This window comes from Nanorana parkeri, unplaced genomic scaffold (assembly GCF_000935625.1).
Source record: "Nanorana parkeri isolate BGI_ZX_2015 unplaced genomic scaffold, ASM93562v1 scaffold316, whole genome shotgun sequence".
Taxonomy (NCBI): domain Eukaryota; kingdom Metazoa; phylum Chordata; class Amphibia; order Anura; family Dicroglossidae; genus Nanorana; species Nanorana parkeri.
This window is the reverse complement of record NW_017306584.1, coordinates 388,876-410,974: the sequence shown is the minus strand read 5'-3', so window position 1 is coordinate 410,974 and position 22,099 is coordinate 388,876. Positions and strand designations below refer to the sequence as shown.

Here is a 22,099-nt window from a genome sequence, read left to right as displayed (position 1 = left end):
CCCCCCCCCCCCATGCTGCTTTAAGGACTTACCTTAAATGATGCCGATCTTCTTCCTTCCAGTGGTTTTCAGTAGTCCCTACAGTGCTGGTGCCGGTCTCTGATCCAGCGTAGACTCCTAATCTCTCACGGTGTCTGTCCGACGTGCAGGCTCATGGCTGCATGCATTAACTTACAGTGTGTCTCTCCTCTTCTCCCCGCAGAAGATCTCTAGTGCGCATGCACCCGCACTCATCCTTCTGCAGCCGGGAGTGAGCGGCAGGGACAGAGGTAAGTCTTTACCCATTTGGTAACTTTAAAAAAATTTTTTTTTACATATATCCACTGCTTATTAGCAGTAGATAAGTTTTATTTATTTTTTTACACATATAAATATTACTTTAAATATAATCTACATCACATTTAGGAAAAATAAAAAAAACAGACAATTCTGGGCCTAATCTAGTGCACGGTTTTAGACCAAATAATATGCATTTAACTTCTGTATGCCATAGCTATAGAGCGAAATAAACATCATAACTTTAATATCTGTTCCTTGGACTCCTGACGCTTTGAAAACGTTTATTTTTGTATAAGTGTGTAGTACCAGAAGCCCTTGAAGATGCTGTGATAGCACATCACCCATGGAGGAAATCTAATCTGTTTCCCCTTGCATGCTTATCTTTATAGATATGTAGCAGCCTCTGTAAAAATGCATAGCCCCAATTTTAGCCTTCAGGAGACCCTGAGAAACATATAACACATGTCAGCACAGAGAAATGTCTGGCTTGCCCTTGTTACTCCATTACATTCAAACTTGCCAATAGGAATCTGCTTAGTGACTGTAGGGCAATACAGACAGTTCTAACAGTTTTGATAAGAGTTTGACGCATTTTCATATTTGTTTCCAAGAATTGCCCCTGTAAGTGCCAGATGCAGATTGCCTATTTCAAGGCCCCGCTGTATCGAAAAACATGGAGAGTCTTCCAACATCAGATCTATTAAGGCAGGTTAACCACACAACAAAGCCGATGACCCATCAATTTCTAACGAAGGATATTTCCAAGCAGCATTTAATAAAAACAGGCAACATTCTTGTTAAATTTGCACAACCAAAAACAACCCCCTTAAAGGCACAATTACAACACAAGGAAAACTTGTTTTTAATTCTTATTTTAAACAATGTTGTTTTTGGGCAAAATGTATGTAAAGTCATTTATAAGTTGCCAAAAGTTACCATTTATCTAAAAATATACCAATCTTCATGGTTGTTACATACATAGTTAAATAGTATTTGAGGTTGAATAAAGATATAAGTCCATCAAGTCCAACCTATTGTGTATATGTTGTACTTCCAGAATTATTTCTATTTAGAACAAAAAAGAATCATATTCTGTATTACCTACACTAAAATGGAGTTTGAAGTTTATATCAAGGATGGTGCACATACAACAAGTGTACCACCACAGGAAAGAGTGCATTTTGCTTCTAGCATCTAAAGCGAAGGCATTCTAAACACTACACCCATCTTAAAAACAAGAGACACGTCGGCTAGAAGCACTGAACTATGACCAACTACAAACCTTGCCGCTCCTGCTACAAACATGGGGCTGTGATATGCCAAGGTTTATTGATTTGACATCTGAAGTAGAGGCAGTCTGTGCACCAACATAGACATGTCTGCTAGTCAGAGTGATTCACATTTACAGGGAAACTAGATTACACTAAAGTGCACTGTCAGCTAAAAGGAATATCACAAACATATAAAGTACAAGTAATACTTCATAAAGATCAAGGAACTCAAGAGAGCACCTCTAATATTTGTCACAAACTTGGAATATATTATTTAGTACACAGAATTCCTTGTGAACTTTTTATGCCCAGATGCATTTTATCTGGGCATTTCAGCATTTAACAAAAAGAATCCTAATTTGAGAGATGACATCACGGCTCTTCAAAGAAATTCTATTTTGCACAAACAGTTACCACTAGCCAAAATGTAAGAACAGGTAAAGCTGGACCCCAGGGAAATTGTAAAATTACTCTTCAGTGTCACCAGAACTGCCGAAAACATTTCCTCTGCTCATATTACCAAAAGTTGGATAACTTTGCAGCCACAAGAAATCCTAAATGAAAAGTAATTTTTATAACTAAAAAAATTGTTCATAACATACGATATCTTGAGTAACATTCATAATTACAAGGTCTAGGCCAATGAAAATATTAAAGCTGAAGTTTAATCTGCTTGTATTTTACCTTTCCTGGTTCCTCCTTTACCCCCTCATCAAAATGAAAATGATTTTTTTTTTTTTTTAAATAAACCTGTCTTTATTACATCTCTCTTTAGACCTAGTGACATAATCACTGGGTCTCTGTGCTTTTCTTTGCAATGTAGGCACATCATGGCTAGAGGGAGGGACCAGCAGGGTATAGTACATAGTTTCCGGGAAAAATCACAGCACACTGCCTCAGTACTCCCCTCAAGAGCCCTCAGCCCTGATGTAAGCACTGGGCTGGCTGTTGGGGGGAGTTTTGCAAATATTAAAATGACTTGATGAGTGGATGCAAGTCTGGAGAGTGGGTGTCCCTAGGCAGAATGCATTTAGATTCAGACCGAACGCACGCATGTAATGCTGAGCTTCCACAACCAGAATTGTACATGTTAACAAATGTTTGACCTGCAACAAGCTAGAAAGTATGTGTACAAAAAAAAAAACTCTTTCCCAGGTTAGGCCCTTTCTGCTTTTAGAAGCCAGCCTGCAACCTAACTTAAAAAGGAAAAAAAAATAAAGCTGAACTTCAGACGGGTATAATAGACAAAGCTAACGGAGCTCGTTTTCATTATTAGATCAAATTAATTTTATTTAACCAGTTCAGCTCTCATACCTGTACACCTCCTATGGACCAGAACAATGTTTATATTATCGCAACGTTATGCAGTTAAATATCATTTTATTCTGTAAATCTAGAATTCGTCCTGTTTAAAAAATGATACTAAAATTTTGGTATCCGATTAACCGATTAATCGAACTTAATAATCGGCTAACTAATCGATTTTGAAAATAATCGTTAGCTGCAGCTCTAGTACCAAGCATGACAAAGTTGTTGGCAAAACAAAATGATGGGGTTTTTTTTCTTTCAATTTTGCATTTTTTGTAATGCAATACTAAAAAACTTAAACAATGCAAATACATTTTAAATATTGTGGGTCGTGAACTGAATTGGTCGCGAACCGAATCAAACTGTAAGACCGCAATCTCGACTAGAGGAAGCCACGACCATGTGTCCGAGCAGGGAAGATGGCTGCAGTTGTGTTCGTCACCCGATGCGGTGTTCGCGAACGGAAGCAAAATTTTGCTGAACTTTCTGTTCGCGAACCGAATTGTTCGCGAACAGAAGCGTTCGTGAACCGACGTACCATTGTACTTCAGTTTGACTTGGTATCAGCTTCTTGCAGTCTGTGTATACAAAAAGCAGAACAAGCAGCACAAACAGCCAGTTAGGCTGCAGTGCAAGAAGCATGCTGATATTAGGAGAAAGCAAATTCACAGAGAGAGGAGTTCAACTGTCTGCTGCTTCTGCTTTTACGGTTGTCACAGAGGAGGAAAGGGGAGAGCTAGAAGTGTTACTTACAGTAAGTTTATACATATCCACTCTCTTATTTGTATTTCAGCTCTGTGTGATGAATTGGCAAAATGCACAGATGGAATACATATAAGAGATGTGAGCCAACATGTTTATAATGCTGCTCAATCTCTTTTGTGATTCCCACATCTCTGCCACCTGCGTAACACAAATATTTCATGGATTCATTTTGCAGCATCCGGTGTCAGTTCTCCACTCACCTCTGTCCAATGAACAAGCAGGTAACCCAGTAAACTGCAAAGGTGAACCAATATACAAGACCTTCATGGCCATACAGTGCAAGCAGAGATGCGAGAACCAAACTGGCTGGACGGACCTATAAACCGATTACTCTCCACTTGAAAGTATAACATAAGTGAATATTTAATATTATAATTTATATAAAATATTTAAGCTGTGTATACCTGTTTAGTTTGAAGAACAGAGGGTGGGTAGAGCAAATGGGCAATTGGCTCAGAGGAAGAAGCTTCAGAATAGAGGAAACACGAACCAGCTTCCCCTAGCACAAACCCAGTAAGGAAGATGCTGGGGACATCAAAGCTTGTGCAGCTAATCTGATTGAGACACTTCCCCTTTATCCTAGGCAATACAGTTAAAAGGTGATGGTTCTGCAATTGACTTTTCACACCAGACCTGCATGCTGCAAGTTAAAGTGACACTAAACTCAGGAGTTAAATCCTACAATGCATTCAAGTACCTTAACTATTACCACAAATGTATCTTATTTGTGTATCACTCAACTGCAGATCCTCAAATCATCTCTGAATTTGTGCCGACACTGTCCTTCCTTCTGGCTACTTTTGTTCCCCATGGTCCTTGTGTGGGTTATAAAGCAGTCACCACTCCAAGCTCGCTCCAGTGATGGACTACAATCCCATGTATAGTTTACTCATTTGTATTGAGATTGTAGTAACCCATATAAAAGAATGAATTTAATTGCAAAAAGAATTATACTTCTGTGCCAATATTCCTGAGATTTAGACAGCTGAGCCAGGCAGATAACAGCTCTTTCTCTTTTACAATAAGGCCACATTCACACTATGCACTGCATTATCACATTACACTTCAATGAGGCTCTTCGTGTTAAGAAGTACCATTCAATTTTAATGGGCTGGAGTGCACTGCAACACATACAAACCAGACACTTTTTAATGCAGTGGGGTTTCCTGAAATTGGACTGCAAATGTGTAAATACAATCCTTGGAGCTCATTAACACTGGCTGGTCGCATTTCCCAGTGCAACCACAACACATAGACAAGGCAACCGGTCTTGTTTTTAAATTGGCACAGTTCACAGTAAGCTGTACCGTTTGTGCGCGCAGCGTGATGTGATACAACTGGTATACTGGTGACATCTCAATAAAGTTCTAACAAAGTAAACAGTGCGATTCAAAAGGATCGACAGATCACTTGTGCCTATCAACGCACATCAGCAGTCGTGCCTTTAGGGCAGGTTCAAACCATTTTCCGGACCAGATCTGGTCGGGAAAATGGGGTGAACCTGCCCCGCAGTTCCAGTGCATTCCAGACCAGACAAAATGAGACATGCAGTATTTTTCTGGTCTGGAACGGACTGCGCTGGTGTGAACAGAGGCCAGAAATAGCATGGGGATACATTAGTATGCATTTTGGGTCTGGAAACAATCTGGTCATGATCTGGATGTGGTGTGAATGGGCCCTTAGTGCGGCTCGCTGGTGAGGATGGGCCCCTAGTGTAGTATTAAACTCTCAATCTTTTTTATAATTAATCCAGATCAAATAAAAATCGACATTGCCCAGCAAGGTATTTCTTTACATTTTTACCCAAATACATAGTTATGTTTCTGAACAGCTGCTTCCTAGTCTCTCAGCTTGCCTGAACTTCCTGTCCAGTACAAGATCACATGGGGCAGTGCAGACCACAGCAAGTGTTCATCTACTAGCTTGGAGAAGGGAGGAGTGAGGAGAGTGGGCCAGGGAGGAAGGAAGTAGCTTGATTTGTTGTGTATGTGTGTATGTGTGAAGAAGGGACCCTGCGTGGCCCCGAAACGTTGGCTGTTTGATGCATGTGACGATTGAATAAAAAGTGCTTTACTTCTTGCACATATCATCGAGTGCTGGTGACTTCTAATATGTGTGTTTGTGGAGACACACTGCTTAGTAGTGTATCAATGTATCTTGCTGCACTCCTTACAGGATAGAAATGACCACGGATAGCACCGTGTAAAAACATGAAGTCCAAGAACGTCACTAGCACTCCAACGTAAACATGAAAAAGGGATAGATTTATTGACACATTTGTCATAAATGCAAGCGCTTTCGGGGCTTCACAGGGTCCCCTTCATCAAGCTCAGTTCTGGTCGTGACTTCCGACCAAGCTCAGTTCTGGTGGTGACAGTTCTGAGCTTGATGAAGGGGACCCTGTGAGGCCCCGAAAGCGCTTGCATTTATGACAAATAAGTGTCAATAAATCTATCCTTTTTCATGTTTACATTGGAGTGCTGGTGATATTCTTGGACTGCACTGCTTAGTAGCACGCAGGTGTCTACATAGCACTCTGAGAAAGGAGTCACTGTAAAAGAGGAAGTCACGACCAGCTGATTCTGCAGGAAAATGAAACTTTTACACATCAAGAAGCAGCATCCATTGTAAGTGATTTCACCGGCATTTGAAATAGATGAAGAACCTTTTGACTTTATTGCCTCTGGTACCGTAGCATGTATTTTGCCTTGGCTAAATGCACACCTAGATGTTCAGCAACCTTTGCCCTCAGTCTAGCTGTGTATACACAAACAAGAAATACTTGCATCCCTACACCATTCAGCCCAGTTTTAAACCGCAAGTACATGTAAACGCAGGAAAGATAAATCTGGGAAGTAAAAGGTTTATCTATACTTGCCAGACCATTTTTTATCGTGTCAAATGCAGGAGGCCTAAAGAATACATGAATGAATACAAAGCTGCAATACTGGCTGGAGCTGAGGCCAGACCTCATCCAGGCCTGCATAGGAGCATTACATCTCAGCAGTGCAGCCTGCATTCAGTGCTGACAGCCGTCACTGAGTGACTAGGGCACCCCGCTGGGCTAGATCGGGGCTATATGCTCAGTACACACAGAGAGAGAGAGAGAGATAAGCAGCGTAGCCCCATTTCCTTGTTTACTGCAGATCGTCCATTGCCTGTGCGCTGTGCACTGTGGGAGCAGCTCTCCGCCATTCCGCTGAACACACCCCCTTCATACCGGAGCAGCCATCCGCTTCCCGTGAACAAGATTAGCGGCTCGGGTGTGAATGAATTGAAGGACTGGGCGGCCACCGAACCTCCCACCTATCCCGCCCCCATCACTCACTGTCAGGCACCAAAATAAAACGCCACAGCCTGGCAACAATAACAATGTACCACCGTAGAACCCCCCCCGGAGCTGCACCTCCAGCCACCACAGCCAGGGGTGCCCTCCCCCTCCTCCGGCATTTCCCTCTCACCTCACAGAAACGTCTGCAGTAAGCGGAGGAGGTAAACACGGACACCTCGTCCGCCCTCAGCCCGTCCTCCAGCGTTCGGAGAGTATCCCATAGGCGGCAGGCCTGTGGGGCCGACGGAGCCGGAGACAGCATGCCCCCGTTGGCCAGCCCCGCTCGGGACTCTCCCTTCCCGTCCGCCATCTTCTCTCGCCTTTGCCGCGCGTAGGCAACACTCTCGCACACTCACTCTGTGTCACGTGATTCGGCGTCGGTTGGGCGACGTCATCACCAGGGAGACCGGCGTAGAAGCCGCCCCCTTAGCGCGACGTATCGTGGACCCGCCTACCTTCGGTAGCCATTTTGTTTGTTGACATACCTGCTGGAGAGCATGTGATTTCTGTAGGTCAGCGATGGATGTTATATAACCTTGTAGAATCGAGCCGAAGAACTGCTGCGACAATGTTAGCGATTTGCTGACTAGAGTGTGCACGGAATGACCAGGAACATTGATTTGTATGTTTTTATGCGCACCGAGTGATCAATATTAGTAAATGCATCTAAACGTAATGTTACATGGTAATTTACTCAGCGATGGAACCAACTATACAATTTCAAGTTTATGTCTGGCCATTTGTTTTTAAAGTTTATTAGGAAAGGGATAAAACCCCTGCTGGCTTAGTTTTCTGTTGTTCTGTATGCTACAGGGAAAATGTTCATTCACTTCCTTTACCAGAGAAGCAGTAGGAAGTTAAGAGGAAATCTCACAAAAGGGATCTCTCTTCCCTGGTCGGGGTCAAAGGTTACTAGTACAAATAGAAGCGTGAATCTCTTCAACAAGGACAACAATAAAAACTTGACAGAGGTTCTAACCCCATCCCCAATGCTATACAATAAAAAAAAAGTTTTGCCTGGAGAGTAATTTTAACTACCTCCCTATTGTCACATTGTCAAAAAAAAAAATGCGGTAGTTTTTTTGAGATGTCTTTGTGGAGTGATGTTTTAAAACATCACTCCAGAAATAGTCCACTAATCTCTGTATACCAAGCTGTCCGTGCACAGTAATGTACAGAGCCAATGTGAGCAGCTCTGTACCTTGTGATCGCTGTGATGACTAATTAGCATAGGTAGGAGCTTGCCAGAATGTTTGAGCTGGCTCCTGGGTCATTACCAGAATGCTTACATCTCCAGAATGTCATTCATTCTGGAAATGTAAACAAAAGCAAAGCACAGTATGTGTAAGTTACACATGCTGTGCTTTGACGTCTATGGCAGTGGGTGGAAAGAGAAGCACTGGGCACCGCTCAACATGCAGCCAGGTGCACACACCAATTCAATGGCACTGGCAGTGCTTGTAGGTGGCAGCCAGGTGCATAGACCTTTCGAGAGACAATGACAGTGCACCTGGCTGCCACCTATAAAGCATTGTCACTGGAATGGCAGATAGATGAGATCCAGGTGCACACACACTGTGACAGTGCCTGTAGGTGGCATCCAGGTGCACTGTCATTGCTACTGGAATGGCAAATTTTTGTTAGCCAGGAGCACACACACCTTTCCAGAGATGCTCTCACCTATCTGCCATTTAATTGGCACCGACACTCACTGGAATGGTGTACACATAGTGCACCTGGATCCCTCCTATCCACCATTCTGTAGACTCAGGTCTATTGTGTAAGCCCCTCTCACATTTTTAAAGCACAATTTGAACATACCCACCAAAGATCCATAGACTTAGTTGTAAACAAGGTTCTAACTCTGTCTGCCCCAACAAAGAGTTAAAGATCTTAGATCTTAAAGCTTTGTTTCCGCGTTGTATGTTAATGGGGGTAAACTGACTCTGTCCCTACTGAAATTGTTCAGAATAGCTTGCAGTCCTGTGTATAATGCTGCTCCAAAGAAATTGAATTTTGGCTGTAAAAGTGGAAATACTTTAAGGGAACTTTTTAGGAGATCAGCCAGTCTAGTGAGTCACTGACTTTCTGCTAGCGTGCAATATGAGGTTTCAGATTGGCTGGTCAGTCACTCTCAGCCATAGCATATGTAAAAATTCAATTTGTTATCATTTTGGATAGGGTGGGGTAAAGCTAACATTTTTGTCAAGTTTTACTTTCTGCCTTTGACCACAGTGAGGGGATTTTTCTTCACTTTCTCTCAGACTCTTAAATGGGGGTGTAGTTGTCACCGGGAAGAAGGCACAGACAGTAATAACACATTGTGAAAAGATCCAACCCTTCCTCACTCTGCTAAAAATGTGTTTTTGTTATTAAGACTATTTTCTCTTCTGGTGACATGTGCTTCAAAAGATATGGGCAGTAGTGAATTGGGGATATATCACATTATGGCCACTAGATGGAGCTGAGGATCATAGGAAATAATACATTCTACTATGTAATAATTCTAGAGAACGAGAGAATTAGCAGATAAACGTAACCATTGCTACTACGGTATGGGGATCCCCATAGTAGCATTATTCGGCTCCATCTAGTGGCCATAATGTAGGGTTTTCCAACTTCACTACTAATAATATTTGAAGAACATTCAACCACAAGAGAAAATAGCCTTAGGAACATTTGATATCACCCCATTCTTACAACAGCAGGTTCATTCAAAACAGAACAGTACAATGTACATGCACTAGACCATAAGATCAGGTAGTTGGAAGAGTAACCACTGTTAGATTACATGCTATCTGACACAAGCCGAAGATGGAACAGGTATTTTATTACCACTACTTATTTGATCTTGATTATTTCTGCTAATCATTTTGTTTCACTAAGTTTTATTTTGACATTTCAAATAGCTTTTCTCCTGGTTTCCTTTATAGACAGTTACATCAACAGCATTATGATATCACTAGTACTAGTAAACCACCACTACTTACAGAGCAGGCTAAATAAAGTGCATCATGAACCTTTGTGAATTAAGATTTAAGAGATATACAGAGCTAGATAAGGTGCGGTATCAAAGAAATAACAGGGACACAAATAAACAGCGGTTTTGTGAAGTAAGCCTATAGTGAGAGGCTAATACAAATAGTAATCTTTCATAATGGTCACTATCAATCTTCAAATAAATAATTCCAAGTAAAAACTGATAGTTTGAATGGCAAAAGATATGCAAAACTCACTGTAATAAAACTGAATTATAGGCTTTTGACCAAATTCACATCTTACACCTTATCCATACCTCCCCATCCATTCTTTGGATTTGTAGTCCTCTATAGCTGATGGTATTTTGCATTGCTGTATAATGTATTGCTGGAATTTGTAGTCCCTTTACAGCTTGGAGTTAGTGGCAGAACTACCAGGGTCACAGTGGTTGCAGGTGCGACTGGGCCCTGGCGCTCCAACTCTGTCCTAAAATCATTAATCTATCTTGTTTTAGAAAAATGTAACATGATATAAAAAAAAAAAGTATCGGTAATTGGTATTGGCAAGTACGTGTGGCAAAGTATCAATACTCGTACTCGGTCTGGAAAAAATGGTATCTGTGCATCCCTACTTAAAACCCTTTTGACTTTCATATCACTTTCAGCTGGATTGTCATGAAAAAGTCACAGATTGTGTCACATGACATATCATGTGACTCAATTCTCTATTTTAACTATCATGTCGTAATGTCACTGATCCTCTTCCAGTCAGAGCATACCTAGTATTAATTGAGAAAATTAATTAATACTAATTAATTGGCCTCTGAATGGCGATTGTGCTTAGGGAGCCACCCGCTTTGTTTTTAAAGCTCAGGGAAAGTCGCTCAGCATAGAGGCTGTTCCTATACCCGGAAGACGTACTAATACATTGTAGTAACTACTACTGTACAATCGCCGTGGACCTGCCAGGGATCATTTATATATATTTGCTTCATGCCGAGCTGGACCATTGTAAGTATATATACACATTTTAACCTCTTGCCGTCCGCCCGTAGTAAAAAAACGGACGGACGGCACTGCTGCATCTGCGGGTTGCCGTCTCCAGATTGCCGTCTCTGAATAAATGTCAGTTAAAGTACCGCAGCGCTGAATACTGAAAAATGGCCTGGATGGGAAGGGGGTTTAACACCGCGGATGTCAACTAGTTAAAGCTGGAGTTCAGCTTTAAAAATGTAAACGACAAATCAGATGGTGCTTGCTCTCACTAGCAGATGAAATGAGCACCAAGTATATTACTAGTGCTGTCAATTCCAATAAGACTGGGATTGCGGAGTTGTAAGTAGATACATTAGCCTCAAAAGTGCTGTAAATAATAATTCCATAAACTGGTGCTGATGAATGCCTTTGGTAGACAGAAACAATGTGCAAAACATGCTCACTGCTCTGATGATCTGTGCAGCCTCCTGACTCTGCAGGCATTGTCAGTGCAGTGAGTATATTTACCCTTTCCCTACCTTTTACCTTTAACATGTAGCATGCTGTAGCAATGGGGCCATATAAGCAGACTATTTATAGCACCTGGGAGTCTGCTTACATATGTAAAGCCAGTTGTCAGCTTTACACTGGAAGGCATTCTGACCTGATCACTTCCATGGGCTGTCACATGTGCTGCCCTCTCTTCCTCCCGACTCCCGTGGGCTGCTAGAGGAGAGGTAGACTAGCGAACATCCACTTGCTGATCTCCCCTCCATGCACCAAACCCGGAAGTGATCATGGTTTAGTCACTGCCAGAGCGGTCATTCCCCGCTGTGGCTAGGGATGAAGCTGATCAAGCATGATCTGCACCTAATCAACTTCACTGAAGTCCAAAGGTAGCAAAGAGAACCTGCCACCTACAATGTGCTATGAGCCGGGGCCCCTTGGTAACATTTTCCAAGTTGTGGTGACCAACGGTAAAATAATTTTTTAATTATTGTTATTTATTATTTTTCTTTCTTAAATCTGAATTTCTTATCTTTTACTTTTCTATTTTCTATAAAAATATAATTCTATTATTGTTTTCTTTTTATCACTTTTTAATTTACTTTTTAATTTTTATCTTATTTTTTTATTTCCTATTTTTTTTTAACTTTTTAGCAATTTTTATTTATATTATTACTTTTTTTTCCACTTAACTCTATTGCTATCACACAGGAGCTAACAAGCCCCTGTGTGATAGAATTAGGAGGAGACAGGGTCTCTTTATTGAACCTGTCGCCTCAAATTCAGGAGTTCTAGCACAGCATTGTGCTGGAACGCCAGTGACAGCTGAAATGGGAAGGCACAGCTTTCTTGTCTCATTGTTAACACAGAGCAGACCGGAGAATGGACGTTTTCCATTCTGTTCCTCGCTCTCCACCGGGAAGTCATTTGCCATGGTCCTGGGCCCCCCAGAAGAGGACCCAGAAAACCACAGCAGAGTAGTAGCATTGGCGGGGGGTTGGGACCAAGCAGCAGGCTAATTACAAGTAATTGAGGTGCTCCCCTGCTGTACATTTAGCCCTGCTTGCCAGAAGCAGCGCTAAATGTAGAAAAAAAACCCACTTGCCTGCTCTCTGCTCCTACCTGGCTGCTGCAGCGACATCTGGTGGCGGGAAAACTGACACTGCTGCGCTAGGGGAGGCTGAGGAGCCTCTCACCTAGTGCAGCAGAAGGCACGCGGCAAAACCCACCCAACAGGGGGGTGTGACCCACTTCTTGGTCACGACCCACAGGTTGAGAACAACTGACATAGGGGACAATTATAGGTACTATGGTTCTTTACTATTTAACAAGTGCACACAATTGTGAAGCTCAACATGTTTGGTATTTATTTACATGGTACAATCTGATCTTTTATATTTTACCAAAAATCGGGTTCTATGCACTAAAATTGATATAAGATTATTTTTTACTAAAAATTTTGGATTTGCACTAATATTATGTGATACAAAAATCAGAACTGCCACCATTTTATTCTACATGACCTCTCTTTCAGAAAATATGTCATTCTAAGGGGTGTTGAGTACTCTTCAGGCCTAAAATGTGCATATTAACATGTGAAAAAAAAAATATATGCAAAAATGGCCCTGGAAGCAAAAGGGTTGAACCCTGAACTTTGCCTTGAGTTGAAAGTTTTTGAAGAAAGTTAAAGGCAAAACACAGCATGCTCTCTTAACCAGCCTTAAGGTGGCCATACACTAGTAGATTTTCGTTCGAAAGGTTTCGTTTCTGCCATAAACCCTCGTTCGATTATAAGTAGAATTCCCCATCAAACATAGTCAAATCTCGATTCCAGAAATCGTTCGTTAGCCAAACTATTTTTGACGAATTACGGAAATTTTCGTTTGATCTGTGCAGAGAAAGTATTCACTTAACCTAGGCAGCTTTTGCGCATGTGCTGTGTTCTTAGGGAGAATTTTGACGAAAACCCCACTCATTCATTGAATTTAATTTGGTCAGAGAAAAATTTTGCAACCTGACCATACGAAAAATGTTGTTTACATTAGCAAAAACGAAAATTGGTGCTGGACCATTAACTGTTCGATGCTCATTCAAAAGACCGTTCATGTATGATTTCCAAATGAAAATCTAATGTATGGCCCCCTTTAGCTAGTAGTATTTGTTGTGCATACAAGGACACTGTTTTGCCAGATTTAACTAGCAAAAAAGCCATTCTGCATTGTATGGTAGACCATGAGTGTGTTTTTACCTGCTGCTTCATGGTGTTTGTTTTTTTAGGGAAACCATGTCAAAGCAAAGCTTTGTGTGAAGATTCCCATATGCACATAACACATGTGCTTATCTCCCTGATTATCAAGGTCAAAGAGTAAGTCAATGAAGAATAACCGGTATGACCTGTAAACATAAAACTGAACATATACAGTATACTGTATAGTATTAGAAATACCAGTCATGGCTGCCAGCTTTTCTGGCATCTATATGGTTTGTTCTCTGGAAGACAGTGAAAATACATTTTGGGTTAAAGATAAAATCCAGATCACAGAGGAAAATCCAGACCACAGAGGAAAGCAATCAGAGAGCTATTATGTATAGGTATATGGTATGCAGTATAAACTGCAACTGTGCTAAAGTCAGTAAGTTCATTCAGTTTACTATAATCTGAGTTCTCTGAACGCTGCAACAAGGTTTTCACAGACCATCTCACAGGATCAGTAGGACAGGATGCTTGCTTTAGTCTATGCTGGGTAACTTCTTGTCACTTCATCTGCATCATCAGTTATCCAACTTGAAGCAGATAATCACCCTCTGCATTAATACGCAATGCCATTAGCACAAGGAGGAACTGGGGCTCAAAATCCCATATACAGCCGATGCCTAGGATCCTTGCACCATAAAGGACCTGCACATCAGCACTGTTGTGAACTTAAAAATGCTTTAGATAAGGTCAGATGCACATCTACCCTATGAGTGTCCTGCACAATCTATGACACTGAAATTTCCATGGTGGTTTGAATCTCAAGAACAAAAGCAGTGACTAAAGGATTAAGATGACAGTCCCAGAGTTTGTACCTTCACAAACAAGTTAGCAATGGCAGTTGTAGTTTTTCTATTGTGACAGGCAGCTTGTAAAACCTATGTACTGGTTATTAATAACTTTTACCAAATGGATCTCCCAAAGTCAGCAGGATCATACGCAAATGAGGAGCTAGACTTTTTTTTTTTTACAATAAAACATTTAGGTTATTTAGACTCCCTGCATTGATCCTATCCATGTCCTCATGCAGACAAGTAAGCAGGTTGTCCTCACACTAGCACAGACCTCAAGCATTGTGAAGTGTATTTAATACACTACAACTCAATTGCATTAAAGCCTTGTTGGCATCTTATGAAAAACATATTGTGTATATTGATAATCTGCAGTGAGGTTTGTTTGATACCGTATATAATTGTGGGAATAGCACAGATGGTATGGCATATCTCCACTTTAGTTGTCAAAATAATACTATCAGCAGTTGAACCAAATTCTTTCTAGCCTTCTTGTTATGGTAGTAATAGAGTCACATTGGTATATATAGAACACATAAATCCTAAATGTAATAAACAATTCTGCGTCTGTGCAAGTACATCGTTTTACTATAGTGTATGTTTCAGAACCATGGACAGCACAATTAAATGTGTTTACCACCCCTAGCGTTACTGGATTTTTTAATGTAATCTTTATTTAACAATTATTTTCGCATAATACAAAACAATCCAATAACATGTAGGAGGCAATAAGAAAACATCATGAGGAAAGTAAAGGGGAAAGATGTAAAACATCACTGTAAGAGACATACAGATACAGAAAGTATAAGAAGGCTAGGTCTGCACAATCAAGCGAGTATTCCAAGGGACATTGTAGTGCTGGCTTATAAGAGCCATTTATGCATGCATTCACCCCACAGTGCCTCTGGTAGGGGTACGCAACAAAGAGGGGAAACAACTGGGAAACATTACATATATAAAGAAAAACAGGAAAAGCAAAACAGACCATCCTACACGATGAACCACCTCAAAATTACCTGTAGACATTAGTGCCCTTGAGCAAAAAATAAAACTGGGGCAGGCCAAACAGGATTTTGGGGTAAAATATTTATACCCACCATCAGCCAGAATAAATGCACACTGAGTACCCAAAGCCCTCAAGGTAAGTAGAAGTGCAAGGAAATACCAGTCTCTAAAACCTATGAGTCACACAATCCTGAGCCTAATCCTCCAGCTCTGGTGAATTTACCAAACAGTAATGGATCCAAGTGGCCCAGATGTTATAGAATTTGTCGTAACAGTCCCTACAAGTGTCAACCCACTCCTCCAACTCCATGATATCCAAAACTAATCTGATCCATTCACCCTTAGAGGGACTATCAATGCAGCGGGATTAGTCTCTTGGCTGCATTGAGTATGTGGGGAAGAGAGCTGGATCTATACTGGGTTAGAGAAAGGGGCATGGAGTGTAATAAAAAGAAGGAGGTTCATAATGGTGAATCAATGACCAAGTTTGTCTTAATTTGGTCTTTGATATCTTGCCAAAAGGGATGGATTTTGGCCCAGTCCCACCACACATGTAGTTGTGAACCCACAAAGCCACAACCTCGCCAACATAGAGGGGACATAGTCGTATCTATCTTAGTAAGATGAGGGGACTCAGCTTCACAGGATTTTAATTAATTTGCAGTTAAAGGAGAACTATGAGGTGAGTGCTTTTCACTCACCTCATAGTTCTAGCCGACCTGTGACAATGAGACTGTCACAGGTCGGCTCAGTAGATCGGGAGGTGAGCGAACACATACCGGGTTCGCTCGCCTCTCGATCCTGTCACGGCTCTCTGCCGTGACAGGGGGAGGGGCTGGGTTCCCCTCTCCCCGCTCCGATCTGCCAGCACTGACTGGCGGAACGGACGGGGGAGGGGGCGGGTACAGCTGGCTCTAAGTCGTGATCCGCTCCGGCGTCTCAGTATACCGCGAGCTTTAGCTCTAGCTCACGGTATACTGAGCTTAGGGTAACGGGAGGACGCTAGTTTGTGTCCTCACGTTACCCTAAGGAGAACTATTGGGAAAAACACTGACCCCATAGTTCTCCTTTAACTATTTTAGTATCACCACTACTAGCAAATATTGGAGTAATGTCCCTAGACAAATATATTTTGTAAATGGGTCTTTGGAGATCCATTTTCATGTTCATTATAGTGCTGGGTAGTAAGCTCTCTGTAGTTTTATAACAGTTTTAAATAGGCATTTCACATGCATCACCATTTATCCCTATGGATTGTGCAATTTGCTAAAAACGACCCTACAGATGCATCAAGCAGGATTTCTTTACCACAGAGCACCTGTACTGCAGTAAAGCACAGAGGTGAAAATAAAGCCTCTGGTTACATAGATAAAGGGAATATATGGCAGTCAATAACAGTGCCACCTCATAGTCCAGCAGGGCCTATTCAGAATCTGCATAAACTGAGTGCTGTAGTGAACTAAGGGTATTCAAAGATCCAATATCTAACTTAAAGCTGAACTCTAGGATAAGCAAATAATAAGCAAAGGCATGAATATTGGTGTACTTTGTATATTTGCTCCAGATCTGTGCAGTAATCCAAGGGAAATCTATGTGCAGTAGCTTCCTGTAATAAAGACCGCTCACTGCTGCTCTCTCTTCTTGTTCAAGATGTCTGGTCTTGTATCTGCCCGCCCCTTGTATTTTTCTATAGGTAGCCTGTAATGGGAGGACCTGCTGGGTCCCTTCCACATATCTGTTGTCTGCACAGGTTATGTACAGCATAGTCATTAAGTCACTGCTACTTTTAGTAATAGCTAATGCAGTTGGTGCACACAAAGTAAATTTATATCCTTTGTGGCTATTGAGGGATATATTTAAATGAAATTTTATGTGCCTTGAATTCAGCTTTAAGTTCTAGAGGACATTACCTTTCATTATGTAACATATATTAATATTAAAATACAGTTAAAAGGTTTTGAAACTGCAGACTTCAACAGAAACGGGCAGCTTAGTAAGTCATACACTTATCCGTAGGAGATGCACTTCTTTGAAGGGGCAATTTGAAACAATTAAGGGGACCAATGGCCATTTTTCCCAGTTCATTTTAGGGGAGAAAAACATTTGTTACATTTCCACCAATAAAAATAATATGCTTCACCAGCTTGTGCCACAACAATACCAGCAATATCATAGCACAATCCTTTATAGCTAGAACAGGGGCATTCATGAGAGAGATGAGTTTTGGGTTCAGATCGAGTTTGGGTTTGTGGCTAAACCAACTCAATTATGAACCCAGTGAACTAAAGGAGCTGTTTGCCAGCATAGGAACCAAATACCAATAATGTACTTCCTGGCCTCTGAGCGTAGGTAAGGTGGCTTAGAATGGGCAATAATGGGGATTTTTTTGGTGCCCGTGTTTCACAGGGACATCACAGACTTGCTCCGCCACTTTGTTTACATTCAGAAGCAGAGCTGTCATTAGCAGCTAGTGTTCAGTGAGTGCGGACTTGATTGACAATGGATTTACAATGTGGGACATTTTGTTTGGGGGGGTGGGGGGTTATCAATAAAGGCCAGGCAGGGACTGTAAGAAAAGAGGCCCTTGTGTTCATCAACATGGGGACCCTGACCCATGTTGAGGTCAAGTGGCCTGGTATGATGCGGTGGGGTGCATGATCGTTCCGCCCACCCTACCCCTTTCCTGCCAGGCTGCTGCTTGGATCAAGGGTCTGGAAACCTTTTTTTTGGCATGAGACCCCCCTACAATTCATACCAGACCTAAGGGGTCTGGTATGAATTTGGGGGGGACCCACGATGGTTTTTTTTTTGTTTTTTTTTCAATTTTCACATTTAACAACATACTAAACTCCATCCAAATAGATTTGAATAGATCCGAATTCCGAAAACGAAAACTTTGGATCAATCCAAATTCAAAATAAGGAATATCCAACAGATCTGAATTTCAGAAAAGGAAAAAAAATCTGAATGAAATGAAACAAAACATAATTTTCAGCCATGCACATGTCTATTAGCTGGAATGGGGAAAGCATAGGGAGTGCTGCTGATAGAGAGCATAGGAACAAATGAGTGTAAACCCTTTACAAAATGCCCTTTAGGGAGCAAAAGTACCGGAGGTCGCAGGGACGGACGGGCATAGGGACCGGTCGCCCTGGGTGGACGAAGGATGTGCAGGAAGGAGGATATGATTTATTTTATTTACTTGCATTGCATATACTAAACTGTTAGTGTGTATATTAAACGGTTAGTTTATAGTTAAAGTTAAATTTAATATAATTTAATCCCAGGGCGCAAGTGTAAGGTAACCCCAGGGCACTAGTGTAAATTAAATTAACCCCAGGGTGATAAAATAAGCTAAACTCCAAGGTAGTTGATTAAGTAACCGCATTGGGCTTTGTATAAATTAATACAAAAGGGCGCTAGGAAAAATCATTCAACCACAGGGAGCAAGGACAACTTAACCCCTGGGTGCTAGTGCAATCTAGTCCCAAGGCGCTAGTGCAATTTAAATTAATTTAATTCAATATAATTGAATCTCAGAGGGTTGGATTATTCTAACCACAGGGTGCTAATATCACTATTAATTGTATCATTTACCCACATTTAACCACAGGGGGATAGTATAATTTACACCAGGACGGTAGTATAATTATAACAGTGGATGGTAGTATAATTCAATATAATCTAACTTAATCTAATTTGATTTAATTTAACAAACAGGCTATATTGTTCAACTTATTTATTAATGACATCGGGGAGGGTGTTAACAGCGATATTTCCGTGTTTGCGGATGACACCAAAATTGGGAGGGTAATAGATCAGGAGGGTCATGAGTGGCAGATCCTGGTGGTGGGAGACTCCAACATCAGGTGGACTGACAGGGTAATCTGTCATCAGAATCGTGAGCGTCCGGGGGCACGTGTTCGACACATTGCGGAACGAATTGACAGATTACTAGATGGGGTTGGGCACGACCCCGCTGTCATGGTGCACATCGGCACCAATGACAAAATAGGAGGAAATTGGAGTGTCCTAAAAAAAGAAGTTCAGAGACCTAGGTGCTAGGATGAAGGAAAGGACCTCCAGGGTAGTTTTCTCAGAGATACTGCCAGTGCCACGAGCCACTCCGGACAGACAGCGCGAGTTGAGGGAGCTTAACAGGTGGCTCCGGAGCTGGTGTCAGAAGGAAGGATTTGGTTTCCTGGAGAACTGGGCTGACTTCGCAGTCGGTTACCGGCTCTTCAGCCGAGACGGGCTGCATCTTAATGGGGAAGGTGCAGCATTCCTGGGGGGAAAAAATGGTAGAAAGACTGGAGGAGCTTTTAAACTAGGAAATGGGGGGAGGGTATAAAAATACAATTAAATGGAGATAAATTAAACATAGCTAAAAATAATACAGAAAGAAGTAGCAGACAAGTAAATTGTGGGCTCTCTCCAGTCAACAAAATCAACTCAGTCAATATAGGAAATCCGTTGGCACAAGTAAGCATAATTACAAATGGATGTAATTATATTAGAAGAGCTTGAAATTATGCTACTCAAAGAGGACTTCGATATAGTGGGTATAGCGGAAACCTGGCTAGATAGCACGCTGGGGGGGGGGTTTGCATTTACGCTAAAAATAATCTAAATATGCATATAAGGGACGATATCGCATCAAATAATGGGGAAGACGTGGAAACCTTATGGCTGGAGCTAGATATGGCAGACAAAAATCATAAACTTATTGCGGGTATTGGCTATAAACCTCCAAATATAGGGGAGGAGGGGGAAACCAACCTACACTCTCAGATAGAAATAGCTGGGAGGGAGGGTAATGTAGTCGTGATGGGAGACTTCAATTACCCGGACATAAATTGGGCCATGGTACCTCAGGTTTGGCGAAGGCAGGACGATTTCTGAACATGTTACGGGACAATTTCATGGACCAGATGGTGGAGGTTCCGACTAGGAAAAATGCCATCCTAGATTTAATTGAAACATACAGTGGTTAGAGCGCACTCCTGTAGGACAAACACAGGTGAGAATTGGATCTGCTGGGGGAAGGTGTGCAAAAAACTCCTCAACACAGGGGGAGGAACCCTGTGTAACACAATTCAAGACCAACAAAAAACACGTTTTTGAGGAGCGCGACTACCTATGATAAGAAATCCTTTTATATGACTAATCAGTTTTGGTTGTCTGTATTGCACACTGTTATACTTTTTTCCAAGTTCAGCACATTGGGCCATTACTCTTATCATAGGTAGTCGCGCTCCTCAAAAACGTGTTTTTTGTTGATCCTAGATTTAATTGTCACTAATAATGCAGAGTTAGTTGAGGATATTGTAGTTGGGGAGACACTGGATAATAGTGATCACAATGGTGATTACTTTTAATATTGAATACAGGAAATTTTCTCAAAGGCTTTTGATACGGTACCACATAAACGCTTACTACACAAGCTGAGATCTATGGGCATAGATGAAGTGGTGTGTACATGGATAGAGAACTGGCTACAGGATCGTGTCCAGAGGGCATCTATAAATGGCACCTTTTCGGAATGGGCTAGTGTAATGAGCGGTGTGCCTCAGGGTTCGGTGCTGGGTCCCATACCGTTCAACCTATTTATTAATGCTATCGGGGAGGGAGTGAATAGCCATGTTTCAGTGTTTGCAGATGATACAAAAATAGAGAGGGTATTAGAAACAGACCTAGACAGTATAACCTTACAGGAGGATCTGGATAAAATAGGGGAATGGGCAACAATATGGCAGATGAGGTTTAATGTCGATAAATGCAAAGTAATGCACTTTGGAAATAAAAATAAACAAATGGGCTATACCATCATGGGTATGCCACTAGGGAAGTCAGAAATAGAAAAAGATTTGGGGGTCATTGTGGACCACAAACTGAATGGTAGCTTGCAGTGCCAGGCTGCTGTAAACAAAGCTAGTAGGGTCTTGTCCTGTATTAAGAAGGGAATGTACTGCAGAGACAAGTCTATAAGTGTGCCACTTTATCAATCATTGGTTCGGCCCCACCTGGAGTACGCGGTCCAGTTTTGGTCACCATGACGAAGAAAAGATGTCCTTGAGCTGGAGAGAGTCCAGCGGAGGGCAACCAGACTTATTAGGGGAATGGAGGAGCTATGAGACGAGGCTTCTGAATTTAAACATGTTCACGTTGGAAGTAAGGAGATTAAGGGGGGGTATGATTTTCATGTAGAAGCTGTTCAATGGTGACAGCAACAAACTCTTTAAAATTAACTCCATTACAAAAACTAGAGGCCACCACCTAAAATTGGTGGAAAAAAAATTCCAGCACAAGGGGCGAAGTGGGTTCTTCACAGTAAGAGCGGTTAGGGTCTGGAACTTACTGCCACAGGCAGTGATTTCAGCTAAGAGTGTGGAATTGTTCAAGAAACTTTTGGACGATTTCCTAAGGGACCGTAATATACAGGGGTACAAGTACTCCTAAGCATGAGATGATCTTATATAGGTTGGACTTGATGGACTGATGTCTTTATTCAACCTCAAATACTATGTAACTATGTAGCATTACCCAATTGTTGCTGTCTTCAATATTTTGTAAAAGACCTTTTTTGGTAAAAAGTCTAATGAGCAACCATGAGAAGCAGGAGGAAAAAGGTCCAT

General features: G+C 41.6%; 1 protein-coding gene across 1 annotated transcript in view; it reads right to left on the bottom strand.

Moving 5' to 3' along the window:
• Nucleotides 1–7,415, bottom strand: part of RLF (rearranged L-myc fusion) — a 34,592-nt gene extending 27,177 nt beyond the window's left edge. Inside the window, exon 1 of the mRNA XM_018558042.1 lies at nucleotides 7,085–7,415. Coding sequence (XP_018413544.1) covers nucleotides 7,085–7,264 — 180 coding nt within the window. The 5' untranslated portion in view covers nucleotides 7,265–7,415. The remainder of the gene's footprint in view (nucleotides 1–7,084) is intronic.
• Between the last annotated feature and the right edge of the window lie 14,684 nt (nucleotides 7,416–22,099).